Source organism: Homarus americanus, unplaced genomic scaffold (genome assembly GCF_018991925.1).
Source record: "Homarus americanus isolate GMGI-L3 unplaced genomic scaffold, GMGI_Hamer_2.0 scaffold39155, whole genome shotgun sequence".
Lineage (NCBI taxonomy): Eukaryota > Metazoa > Arthropoda > Malacostraca > Decapoda > Nephropidae > Homarus > Homarus americanus.
The window spans coordinates 12,010,445-12,023,781 of NW_024737042.1; the positions used below are offsets into that span (position 1 = coordinate 12,010,445).

The 13,337-nt window shown below is 41.3% G+C and overlaps 1 protein-coding gene across 1 annotated transcript in view; it reads right to left on the bottom strand.

The window, feature by feature from the left end:
* LOC121872799 overlaps positions 1 to 13,337 on the bottom strand; it is a 58,429-nt gene that overhangs the window by 14,879 nt on the left and 30,213 nt on the right. Inside the window, exons 6-13 of the mRNA XM_042375856.1 lie at positions 12,626 to 12,630; positions 10,054 to 10,181; positions 9,814 to 9,986; positions 9,195 to 9,311; positions 7,973 to 8,101; positions 6,999 to 7,151; positions 5,866 to 5,994; positions 4,056 to 4,243 (exon numbers count right to left, since the gene is read on the bottom strand). Of these exons, the coding sequence (XP_042231790.1) occupies positions 4,056 to 4,243; positions 5,866 to 5,994; positions 6,999 to 7,151; positions 7,973 to 8,101; positions 9,195 to 9,311; positions 9,814 to 9,986; positions 10,054 to 10,181; positions 12,626 to 12,630 (1,022 nt within the window). The remainder of the gene's footprint in view (positions 1 to 4,055; positions 4,244 to 5,865; positions 5,995 to 6,998; positions 7,152 to 7,972; positions 8,102 to 9,194; positions 9,312 to 9,813; positions 9,987 to 10,053; positions 10,182 to 12,625; positions 12,631 to 13,337) is intronic.

The window sequence follows — 13,337 nt, forward strand, 5'->3', positions numbered from 1 at the left end:
GCCCGGGATTAGTCTTGTCATTCTCCTCTGAATTCTTTCCAAGGATTCATATCCATTCTGTAATACGGTGACCAGAACTGAACTGCGTAATCCAGGTGTAGTCTCACAAGCGCAAGATACAGTTTTAGGATGACCTCGCTAGTCTTGTAACTAACACTCCTTTGTATGAACCCAAGTACTTTATTAGCCTTGTTACGAGCAAAAACACATTGTTTACTTGGCTTAAGGTTCCTACTTATCATTACTCCCAAATCTCTCTCGCAGTCGGATTTCTCTATGGCATCGTTGTTCATCTGGTATCTGGTTTCCCTGTTTACATCTCCTATACTGAGTGCTTTACATTTGTCCAAGTTGAATTTCATCTGCCATTTTTCAGACCATTCGAAAAGTTTGTTTAGATCTTCCTGTAGTTTTGTGGAGTCCTCGTCAGATTTAATAACACGTCCTATTTTAGTGTCATCAGTAAATTTGCTTATGTTGCTGTCTATGCCGATATCTATGTCGTTTATGTATATAATAAATAATAATGGTCCAAGTACTGAGCCTTGGGGAACTCCACTTGTGACGTTGCTCCAATGAGACTTAGTGTCAAGTAATGCTCACTGCCAAGCCTCGTCCTGTAACCACGCTTCCCTCATCCATTTAAGGATGTCACCTTGATGCCATGAGCTTCAATTTTCTAATTAGCCTTTGGGGACTCTGTTTGAAGGCTTTTATAAAGTCGAGATATACCACATCATAATTGTGCCCTTGTCCACCAATTCGAAAAACTGATAAAAGAATGTTAATAGATTACAGCGAAACGCCCCTAGAGGCCATGCTGGGAATCATTGATCAATCGGTGCTTTCTCCAGGTGATTTTAATAGAGTTTGAAATGATTAAGCTTCCAGTAATTTGCTCACTATTGATGTTAGACTGATTGGGCGGTAGTTAGAGGATAGTGACTATCCTCTTGAGTAAATCGGTATTACATTCGCTATCCCTCCAGGATTCTGGTATTCACACCTGTTTTGGGCGATACAAACAATCCTTTGCTAAGGGCATACTAAGCTCTTTTCCCTCATTCCTTACTCTGGCAAATATCTCATCGACCAGGTGACTTATTAGGGCTTTAGTTTGTCTATTTGCTTACTAACATCAAGTATTTGAAGTCACTACTGATCCCAATTTAATTTGTTTTCTTCACTATCTCTGAATAGAGTCGGTGCCTCGGTATCATGTTTAAATCTTCGGTAGAAACTGCTGAAAAATATTGATTCAATTATTGTCATTTCTCCGCCGCCATCAGTGTGAGCTCGCCGAGTCTGGACCGTTATTGGTCCAATCTTTTTCGTGTTTAGTTTGATACATTTGTGAACTTTTGGGGTCATTCTTCGCCCCTTGCTATCCTTACCTCATTATTCCTCTTGGCTTTCCTTATCTCGGTTTTAACCCTACTCGCCATCACCCTAGAATAGTCCCGGAGGTGAATTTCACTACCATTTATCCTTCTACCTATAGCCTTCTCAATGATGTTCTTTTTAAATAATTATTTATCCACGAGGGTCATTATTATTCTCATCTGGAGTTTTTTTGTATGGTATGTTCTGCCTTTTGCATTATAACTCACTATTTAAAATTGTCGGGAACTCGGCAACTTTCAGATCTCAAGAATGTCGGAGTCATCTGTCAGGTTCACGGCCAAGCCGCCACCTCTCAGCTGCCCTTTTTAACTGTCAAAGCTTGCCCTTCTGAAATCTGGTACTTTAGTGGAATTACCATTCTGCAAATCTAACTGGAATCGAATTTTGTGATCGCTTATTTGCAAGTTCGTTCCTCACCTCGACATTGCTAATGCGTTTTCCTGTTTGACAGAATCCAAATCCATATATGTCACTCCCCTGTGGGTTCGGTTATATGTTGACTTACAGTCCCCGATCGCCTCGAGAAAATCCTCGATTCTGAGCGCCTGGTGAAGGTCAACATCCAACTACTACCAAGGTTAAAGTCACTACTATACAGACTTTTGTTGTGTGTGGAAGCCCCATGATTTCATCCCAGATAAGTCGTCATTGACGCCTACCTAAGATTGGGGGTCTATATATTACCCTGTGATTAATTTTTCCCGACTGTCGCTAATTCTATCCAAATTGTTTCTGTATTCTCAGTTTTTATTTCTTATTTATTTCACACTTCAGATTATCCCTAACATAGATTGCTACTCCGCCTCCTTTCCTGGTCTGCTCATCGGTATGGAACAGTTTGTAACCCACAATTTGGTATTCGACTGGTAATCCACGGGTGTCTAAGTTGATCCACATGTTTCAGTGAATGCAATTATATCGATTTCTTTCGGTACATACCAAAGCCCCATTATCATCCATTTTGTTTCACATACTTCTACTCGTTCAATGAGTATACATTTAAGTTAGTCGTTCTGAGTCCCTTATCAGGCTGCTTAGTTTTTAGACTCCTGTCTAATTATTTTTGTCATCATTACTAACACTATTTCCCTGTAACCTTTCGCTTTGTTTACCCGGCCCCACTGCAGCCCCTCCACCCCCGCGTCTATGTTCTTAGCAGTTTAAAGACTTCTGATATCTTTTTGAACTGCCCCCCAGAGCCCCCCAGCTAGGCTGGTACTCATCCCCAGACAGGCACCCCATCCCCAGCATAAAGGTCCCTTCTGCCACAGAGTTGTCCCAGTTGTCAATGAATGGACCGGATATTGACTTGCAATATCTGTCAAGACGGTCATTGACACCAACCGCTTCCTTGACAACCATTCACTGCCAACTCCCCTTCTAGGCAGGACACCGTGATATGATAGGATCCCTCCCTTAGTCCTAATACGATCTATGGCTGCCTTTGAACTTATCAAGAAGTTCTGACCGCCGTCATCATTGCCTCTGCACTGAGGCAGATAATGGGTTTGTTCCCTGTATTACCAGACAAGATAGCTTATCCATCCTGTCAATTATATCCCCACCCCAGCTCCTTCTGGCAAACACACCTCATCCTATTTTTGTTTTTACCAATAAAGGCCCTTGTCCATGTACTCCATCGTGAGTCAACAATTAAAGTTTTTATAATTTCCTTTGTCATCCTCCTTGTCCCTGACTGTACTAACGCCCACCTGTCTATCAAAGGACTGGAACAGGTTGGTACACTTAGCTGTTGTTGTCGCGGTTGTCGTGATCCTCTGTGCTTCTTCACCACCAGCTTTGTCTCTCCCAATTACTCACAATTTCTTCCACTCGCTTGATTTTTCGTCAGACACTGGCTTTCTTACTCGTCCAGCCTCTCCTTTTAATCCTTTACAATTTTTTCTTACTCTCAGGTTCTCCAACGTGGGTCTCTAATTTCTAATCCTGGCCTCGCCAATTCTTTTTCTGTTTACCACTCCTTGGTCAACAAACTCTCATACCCAAGACCGCACATAGCATAATTACCCAAGGTTAAATCACAGTACTTTAAGCGGTTGTCAATATACTCAAAGGTTTAAATCATCATGTTTCAGGGAGGTTAGGTCAATGTACTCAAGAAGGTTAAGTCATTGAACTCAAGGGCTTAAATCACTTTCGCCAAGGGATTAAGACTGTCATAACATCCCGGTTCGCCATAAAAATGGCCCTGGCAGATCACTGTAACATAGTGCTCAGGGAAACACTCACACAAAATTATCTCGGGATTCATAAAAATAACAAAACTGAGACATAAATCACAAGAACAATTAAGACAGGAACAGAAGAACACTGAGGCGGCAGTAGAAGGCAAGAGGGAGGAGGGAGCTGGAGGCAACATGAAGAAGCAGCGGAGGAAGCGCAGGGGCAGAGGAGGTGGCAGGAGGAAGCAGTAGCGAAAATGAAGAGGTAGCTTTACGCCCTTAACTATGAGAGAGAGCATAAGGCAAGCATGAATCCAAGCATGCTTTCTGTTAAGGCTGTGCTTCACCTTACACAAGGATAGGAGTGTCCCCCAAAAAAAAAAAGAGGCAGCAGGGGGCGACAACAGGAGGAAGCAGAAGATGACAGGGAGAGAAACAGAAGAGCCAAAAGGAGGATGCAGGACGCACCTTCCATGTAAAGTTGGGGTCCTGGTGATAAGAGATGTTGTACTTCGTGGAGTTATCGAGGATGCGGCCGTGTTGGTCTTCCCAGTAAGTGACGGCTACGGGGAAGGCCTCTACGTGGCACTCCAGCTTGGCACTTGACCCGTTGTAAGCACCCACTTTCCACTGGTTCACCACCAGGTACGGGTCGACTGGTCAGGAGAGAGGGATGAGAAGGGGTGGAAAGAGACAAAAGGTATTCTGATTGGTTCTTGTCTACCAATGACATTTGTTGCTGTCCCTCTCTCTTTTTCCTTTTTCACATTTGGTACATCATTACAACATAACCAAATCTAATCTAAGCTAACCTAACCTAAATTAACTTTACATAATCTAACCTAGCCTAACCTAACTTAACCTAACCTATCCTTACCTAATCTAACCTAACCTATGTATTCTCACCAAATCTTAGTCTTAACCTAACCAAACTAAATGTTAGCCTATTCTTGCCTCACCTCACCTCAGCTAACCAATTAAAATTTAGCCTAGATTTACCCCCTCCTTCAGCAAACAAAACATATTCTTAACCTAACCTAACCTAACCCTAACCAAAACATATCCTAAAACCAAAGTACCTTAGGTTTTAATATACTCTGTCAACCTAACCAAATCTAACCAGCACAATCTAGTCTGATACTAATCTAACCTAATCAACCAAATTTAGCCAGCCGTACCTAGCCTAAACCCTAAACATCTTGATGGGCACCCGGTAACGTTATGATGAGTAAGGATCATTCACCTCACACTGGGTCCGTATACGCGTGAATTTTATCAGATTGCAGGAAGGGATGGTGTTACGGTGGGTAGAAGGACTGTTTTCTTTTCATTATAAAATCAGATATAAAAGGAACTTCAGATATCTATGTATAATAATAATATGAAGGAAGAAGGGAGAATACATGCTGGCAGGAGTATTAGGAGAAAGAGACAAATGTGTCATGAGGCCACACTTCCACACCAGCCCGTCAAGTGTGTCCAGAGAGGCCCTTCCGGGTTAAGTAATTAATGGACTCGGTAATATATCTCCCGCTGGATACAGGGTGGTGGTGGTGGTGGTGGTGGTTCATTAATATTCTATTAGGTAGGTTGCTAATGTTGATGAGGTCTTTCTGATATGTGCGACAATCTGAATCAATGTTGTATTTCACTTGAACTAATGCCTGGGTATATCTACTTTAATAAATGTTTGGGTGTATCTAATGCCTGGGTATATCTACTTTAATAAATGTTTGGGTGTATCTAATGCCTGGGTATATCTACTTTAATAAATGTTTGGGTGTATCTAATGCCTGGGTATATCTACTTTAATAAATGTCTGGGTGTATCTAATGCCTGGGTATATCTACTTAAATTAATGCCTGGGTGTATCTACTTAAAATAAATGTCTGGGTGTATCTAATGCCTGGGTATATCTACTTAAATTAATGCCTGGGTGTATATATTTCATAACGGATAGATAGAATGTTCTTTTCTTGATATTGGAAATAGTTAATAGGAGTTGAGGAGGAGGACACTTGGAAAGAGAGATGGGAATGCTCACAATGGGTCACAGTTTTCCATAACCACGTTAAACTTATAAGTACTTATGGAGTAATTGTATTAGGATCTAAGATAGGTAATTTTTAACTATGTATCGTTTATGGGAGGTCATTTATTCACCCTGGCCTACATTCATAATTCTCTCTCCCTTTCACCTTCCATCCTCTAAACTCCTTCAAGGGTTAAACTTCCCACACCCCTTATTTTATGCCTCCCCCAACCCCCAGATACTTACAGTGGACCTCAACTCTGAAGGTCTTGTAGTCGTTGGGCGTGATGCCGTTGTAGGCCTCGCATCTGTACGTACCGGTGTGATCACGACGTACGTGTGTCAGGTTGAGCACTCGACCGATGAGCGAACCATCTGTGGTGGGCCAACACAAGAAGAGAACGAAGTTAGTCCGCTGCTGTGGTGGGTTGTCTCACAGTGTCACTGAAACTACAGGTTTTCTACACCACTTAAAATCCATATCTAAGGTGTGCATATTTTCGGGTGTATTATATTTTGGGATATGGTCACGCAGATAATTATAAATGCTAACTAGAACTTACGAGACGGTAAGATATATACCACACTCTTTGGTCGTTACCTGGCTGACAGCTCCTCGTCACGTCGTGAGCCAGCCCAGCCAACCTTGGGCTAAACCATCAAACAGTTCACTAAGCTGCTCTCTAATACAACGTTATATAACATAATCGGACCCCCAGCAATGAGAGAGAGTTCGTCTACCATATAGCAGCAACGTAAGAAAACATTAGCCAATTTATAGAGTAGTGCAACCGGGACAATGAATCAAGCTGTTAAGAACGCCTAAATAATCCTTCAGCAGTCACAACAATATTATTAAGGAATCCGTTTCAGAACATAAAGGTCGACAAAAAGTGTCCAGTTGTCTTCCCCTGACAATAATTAAAACTCCTTTGATGGTAACAACTTCACAGTCAGGGTGCAGTATTTTTACACCCCCAAACAGCCTTTATTATCGTATTGGTATTAAAACCTGAGTAAAATGATACTGTAAGATTAATTATCCAACACGTGAGCATTTTCTTATCTGTTTAAGAGGATGCGGTACATGTGTTAGAATGACTTACCAAATCTGTTTATTTTGGTGTACCACAAGGCTCCATTTCATGACCTCTGTTATTTCTACTGTCTATTTTTTATTTATTCATGTATTTGTCATGGTCTACTTTCGCATGACCACCTCAGCAATCACCTTCCGGGTTACTGCACTATACCTACCTCCCCCAGATCACCACCTCAACACCATACCCTCCCCCAGGTCACCACCTCAACACCATTTCCTACCCCAGGTCACAATCGCAACACCATTCCCTCTCCTAGGACACCACCCCAACACTTACCCTTCCACTGCCCGGTTGGTATTGCTCCGCCATCCTCTCGGCTCCATTCAACTTGCGGTAAAGGTTCGCCTGCAGCTTGGCACCGCAGCCGCAAATTGTCGCCCTCCCGCACGACGATCGGCTTGCGTCGTCGAGGCCGCGTGCGGGTCGAACCTGTGGTGATGTGGTAAAAGAGGGATAGAGATAGAATTAAAGAGACTGGGGACTCTCCCTAACTGTGCAGTACCCAGTTAAAAAGACGGCATGATCACTAGAAGTACCTGTTATAGTGATAAACTGCACTTGATTATAATCATTAGCAACTACCTGGTAATATCACAAGTAGTACCTACTGTATAGTATTTCCACGCTAAGCTGGTTCGTAAGCCACGCCCCTCGTCTATAGCTACAAATAACTGATTGCTTCCCCTGAGCGTCTTACCTACCCCCGACTGCGAGTATATGAACGCGTATTTATATCGACCTTTTATAATAAATATTAAAAAATTTCGAATGTCCTCTCTGAAGTGCTAATGCCTTGAAATGATTTGCATTTTTATAATCCATATATTTAACATTATTTTAGATAATAACAGGTCTGCTTACCAATTGTTAACACATTTAGTTTAAATTTTCTATGAACCAATCAGCTATTAGTATAGAAGAGGGGCGTGGCCTATGAGCCAGGTTAGCGTGGAAAGAGTATAGTATGGTGATGAGTTTTACCTGATATGAGAACTTGTAATACCTGCTATGGTGGACAGTATGACCCACTAGTAGTACCTGGTATAATGAATAGCTTAATTTGGTATGATGGTCATTATCATTAATAGAACATGGTGATATGATCACCAGTATTACCTGGCATAATGGGTGTTATAATAACTAATACTACCTGGTATAATGGGTGGTATAATCACTGGTATTACCTGGTATAATCACTGGTATTACCTGGTATAATTACAAGTTCTACCTAGTATAATCACTGGTATTACCTGGTATAACAGGAGCTACAAGAGCTTGGAGGGTGCGGTACCGTTCACCATCAAGGTACTGATCCCCGGCTCTCCTGGTATGCCTGGTGTGCCATTCTTGCCCTTCCGACCCCGAGGTCCAGCGATACCGAGGTCATTACGTCACACACCAATATATTTAAATAACAGTGTAAAAGAATATAGAGTGATGGAAGTGAATTATAAATAATAATAATAATAATAATAATAATAATAATAATAATAATAATAATAATAATAATAATAATAATAATACCATCTACAGGGTCACGTGAATTTCATTATCTCTGGCACAACGGAATATTGTCCAGTTGCCAAATGAGGAATTTTAAGGGACCTTTTCTAGTATATACAATGATTTTTAATTCATTCACCATATTTATTCACCTATTCTGAACATGAATCTTCCGGGAGCCGGATTGTCACTCTTGGGGGGAAAAAATAGTGACAAAAAACAAATGGCGACCATCCCTGCCCGGGATACCTAAAATGTTCTAATTTTGTTAATTATTAAGCCTAGAGACTTGATTTTGTTGTCAAATACCATGTTATAAATGATAAGGAATCATATGAAACTGTCTCAAGTGGTTTAGTTGATGTCAGTTTCTTGCATTATTAACCGACTCTCATAAGCTGTTGTTGATAATTATTGATAATGTCCAAGTGAAAGTTCATATTTAAAAAAATCAGTCACGGTTTATCTTTATCAAACAACATAAACACATTAACACTTTCTCACAGAATTAATATTGACTCAATACACGATATTGTATTATGTTATTGCTTAATAAAAAAATGAGACCCGCATTAACTATGCATGAGGTGTCATGATCATTTTACCAAACTGTTATTTTTCCTTTACCACAAGACAATAAAATATCAACATAAGTAAATATCGTCAGCAGAACAAATTGACAGATGCATTAATTTTTACTTTTTGTCTAAGCGCATTTAGATACATGATTATAACACATTAATCAAGACTAATTGTCAACAAAAGGATAGAAAGATAGCACAGAAATAAATGTGAGAATTTCCCGTAACAAACAAACAAGAAAGTCCCAGCAGTTCAAGAACTTCTTAGATGTGACACTCCTTGTATGTATATTTGAGCATTCTGGACCAGCATGGCAACTGCAGAACATGGAACAGGACATCTGGGCTCCAACATATCTTGTAGAACATGGTCGAACTGCCGCACAACCTCCTTTGATCATCTGCAGGAGTTCAACTGGAACAGGCGAGACATCCTCAGGCAACGTAGCAGGTTGTAACACATTGTCCTCACCACGGACCCATCCATAGTGAAGTGGGTCAATATCTGGTGGGTTGGGAAATATGGCAGACAACCAAAAAAGGCAGCTTGATATTGTGCACGGTATACATGTTCTGTGAAGACTTCTGTCGTTGGCGGTAGTGACCTGGGAAGGGTGTGGCAGATGCTTTCACATTTGCCATCTTACTGATCCACACTGCATATCGGGTATCAGACATGTTATCTTGTGGCTTACAGCCAACAAGCTGTGATGAACTGTCATGCCTCTGTGATGATTTCATCCATGTTACTGTCTAGCTGGTCAATAACTACAATGGATGTCCTCTCTAGTACTTTCACCATGGTTTGCTTTTTCCTAGCCCATACAAATATGAGACTATGTCGCTCCTGTCAGTGCGTGACCAGCTAAGAGATGTTTAGCAATGCCACTGTGTTGTTGAGCCGTGGCCATTATGTCAATGGCAGTTCTGTCTTGGACCGGACTCTCCATGATGACATTGCAGGACAACTCCAGTTTATCGAAGAAGTGGACTAACAACACAGATACATCTGCCATCACAAATGACTTTGATATTGGCATCACCACATGAAGCAAGTTTCACCAATTGTTGCACAATCATGACGTCCGCCTCTTCCAGTGTGGTTCTCAAGTCATCTCTTGGGGTGACCATGTTAGATTGCAGCTGAAGTGGAACAGGATCTTTCCCTGTAATGACCACTCTGTTGACACCAGAAAGTTGTTCACGATTGCTCAGAAGATGGTTACATATTAGATCAATGAACTGACATCTGTTGTATGGCACACCAAGAATTACTTTCTGCTCTGGCAGTGGAGTACTCGTAGGCAACTAATGTTCTCGATCGGCTCCAGCTCTTTGTGGTCTCATCAGCTTTTTGGCACGATCTGGATACTACCTGTCGAAGATCAAGTAAACATCACTGGTTCTGAGATGATACACAATGCTTGAGGAGAAGCTATTCAGGTAGTCTACCACACTACCACTCGCTGGCCAATGAACAGTCCACAGAAGTGCACAGTCATCAATGATTACTGCATCCGGTGGTCTCCAATGAGTCTGCTTGATATATTTGCCTGCAGTTTCCTTTTTAGTGAAGATTAGCCTGCATCCTCATCATGCCATGTTCATCAAACAGGGCAGCAGGGATTGGACACAGCTCATACCTTAGCACATCCTAGATGTTCAGGTCTCGGGACTTCGGCTAGCCCATTTGAGACAGTTTCATGAGGTTCCTTGTCACCGAGTGTGATATTAGTGAAGTTATAATCGAACGTAGGATTTTCAGAGTGCCGAAGGAGCCCATTTTAAATTCAATATTGCCGACAGAAACTCGTCCAAAAGAAACTGTCTTTAGGTACAGTTTTAACAAAATTTGGGCCAATTTTAGAATTTTCTGGGGGCCGATGGCGACCATTTTGTTTTTCGCAAATAAAAAAATCCCCAAGAGTTTCAATCCGGCACCGACAAATTTATGTTCAGAATAGGTCAAATTTGGGGAATCCGCCAAAAAACGTTATATATACAAACAAATTTGGCTCAATGAGATTCCGGTGGACTAAAAAAAATAAATGAAAAAATACTGTACATAGTGAGAGGCCATCGTAAATCTAAAGTAAACGGGAACAGCAAACATGAGCAGTTAACAAAAGTAAACGACGAGCCTCCTCAAATAACAAACAGACGAATAACTGTTTGTCTAGGTGGTCACGGTTCAGGTTTTATCAACTCAGTTTTAACAGAAGTCAACACGATACATCCACAACGTTATCCAGCGAGCCGTGCACCAGCCAGCGTGTTGCCTGTGTCAGTGTCGTGAATCACCCGCTCAACTTTACCTAACCTCATGATCTGCTCACGTGAATCAGAATACCTAAATTAAGATTAGAATTTCAAACTATCCGTCACTCCCACCACGACTCTTATCTGGGAGTGAGAAACAGAACACGGGAGGTCAATTTCTTGTAATACCTGCGTAAACACATCTTTCAGAAGCAATGCCTGCAGATGCGTTGACATCACACGACAGCGTCAAGGCACTATTTTTTCTTCCCTGGTAGTCTTGAGTATACAGTGGTCTTACGGCTTATACTCTCATCTGTTAACAATGTAATTAAAAGAGAGAAACCCTCTTTTTTTAATCATTTGAGGATGATGGTTTAACACTTTCATTGCGATGGTTTAACACTAAGCCATTGGCACAAGGAACAGTGCGGCCGGTACTGAGCTCGACCCCCTTTTACTTCCCAAACTGTAACTTCAAATATTCATCGGCAGCTAGGTGAACTAGGACCGGAGCAAACCAGTGACCCCTACAAGAAGTGAGTTATGTATCCTCACAGTGTTAATTATAGGGTGTACACGGCGTTTTTTTTTTTTTGTTAAGGTGGGGAAAGGATGGAAGGCATGCTGTGGCTCGAGGCACAGCCAGACATGAAGGATAGAGAAGTCACGACAGATAGTCGTGGGGGAAAGGTTGGAAAAGATGTTTAATGGGTTAAACAGAGGGGGACGACACCCCTTGTTTTACATTTTACAGAGTTTGTTGGCTAAGCTGACCGAGGATTTAGGATGAGGTTGCACAATGGTTACTTTGGTTGACAATGACTTGTTTGATTTACAATTACATGTTTATTAAAATCTTATACGTACTACGTTATGGACTCACTAGATTGTAACTTATTAAAGGTGAACTTATATCATCTAAGTTTTAATCTAAGGTGGATTGTTGTGGCGGACATAGATGGGTCGCGGGTTGGGTTGTTGTAGTGCGGGCAGACTCCGGGGCCACCAGGCGTGGGGTCGCCCTCCGTTGATGTCTTCCCCGCGTAGGTGGTCTGGGCTGTGAGGGTCGTGGTGTTGTGAGGCAGCACCCTATCTGTCCTCTCTAGTATTACCCGCCCTCCACACCCTACACCTCCGTATACACTGTTATATGTATATTGTACACCCTTCTATTTCTAATGCACACTCTAGCATTAGAGGTGTGCGCCCTACTGTGTGAGTGTGTGGTTGTCACGTCTTATAAGCTTGGAACATATCAATCAGTATAGGTCAGGGTGACTTCAGCCATCGCCAGCTCACATTCAATCAGGGAAATCTCTGTTTCTTCCCCTTAGTACAGTATTTATACAGGCAACAGCTCCAGTTTATCAAGGAGAGTCTGCGGTATTATGCCAGTAGTATGTTTCAGTATGAGCTGTAGTGTCGTGTGTAAGGAAGGGATGTCATCTAAGACCATGGTGCCTACAATAACTGGAATAAACTGTGGTCGCCAAAGACTCCTCAACCCCCAGGAACTCTTACATCATGTCTGTCTGTGTGTTAAGCGTCTTAACTTACTTGAACTGTCAAAAAAATGAGAGTTACGTACAACGGTGAGATCAAAACAACGCTGATGTTTCTATGTTCCGGTATACAGTCTTCGTCATCTTACACTAGCCATTACCAGCGTTGACCAGCACGACCATTAAAGATGTAGTGCCGAAGAAATAAAACTAGTGAACAGCAACACACAGCAGCTATTATGTGATACAAGTGAGGTGTAGAAATCAGCGCTGAAAAAGTAATTAAAGAACAACGTAGACGTCGACGCTACAGTAAGTATTTTAGACGATTAGTATACGTGACTCAGCTGTGGGAAATATAAGATTAACCAAATTAGTATACAAGTTTTAACTACACCTGGGTGAAAGAATAATGATGAACTAAAGATATACCCGATTTTGACCCGAACTCTTTTCCTTATAAGAATATTCAATACTGATCAGTCCGTGCGTATCCTATGATAACGAGAGTAATGTAGTTGACTTACTCTTTGTTCAAGACCTTTTTTTTATGATAGTGATTTTTTATTAAGTTATTTTTTTATTGAAATTATGATTCAATTGCATGAAATTAAGTCGCTTTACTAATATATACCTTATAAACCTTCATTAAGAATTATCTTCCATACTGTTGATCATATTTTGGATGGTAAAATAAATGATGAATAACTAAGCTAAACACAAAAGACGATAATTATAAGAAGAATCACTTGTACTGGTTAAAGGTA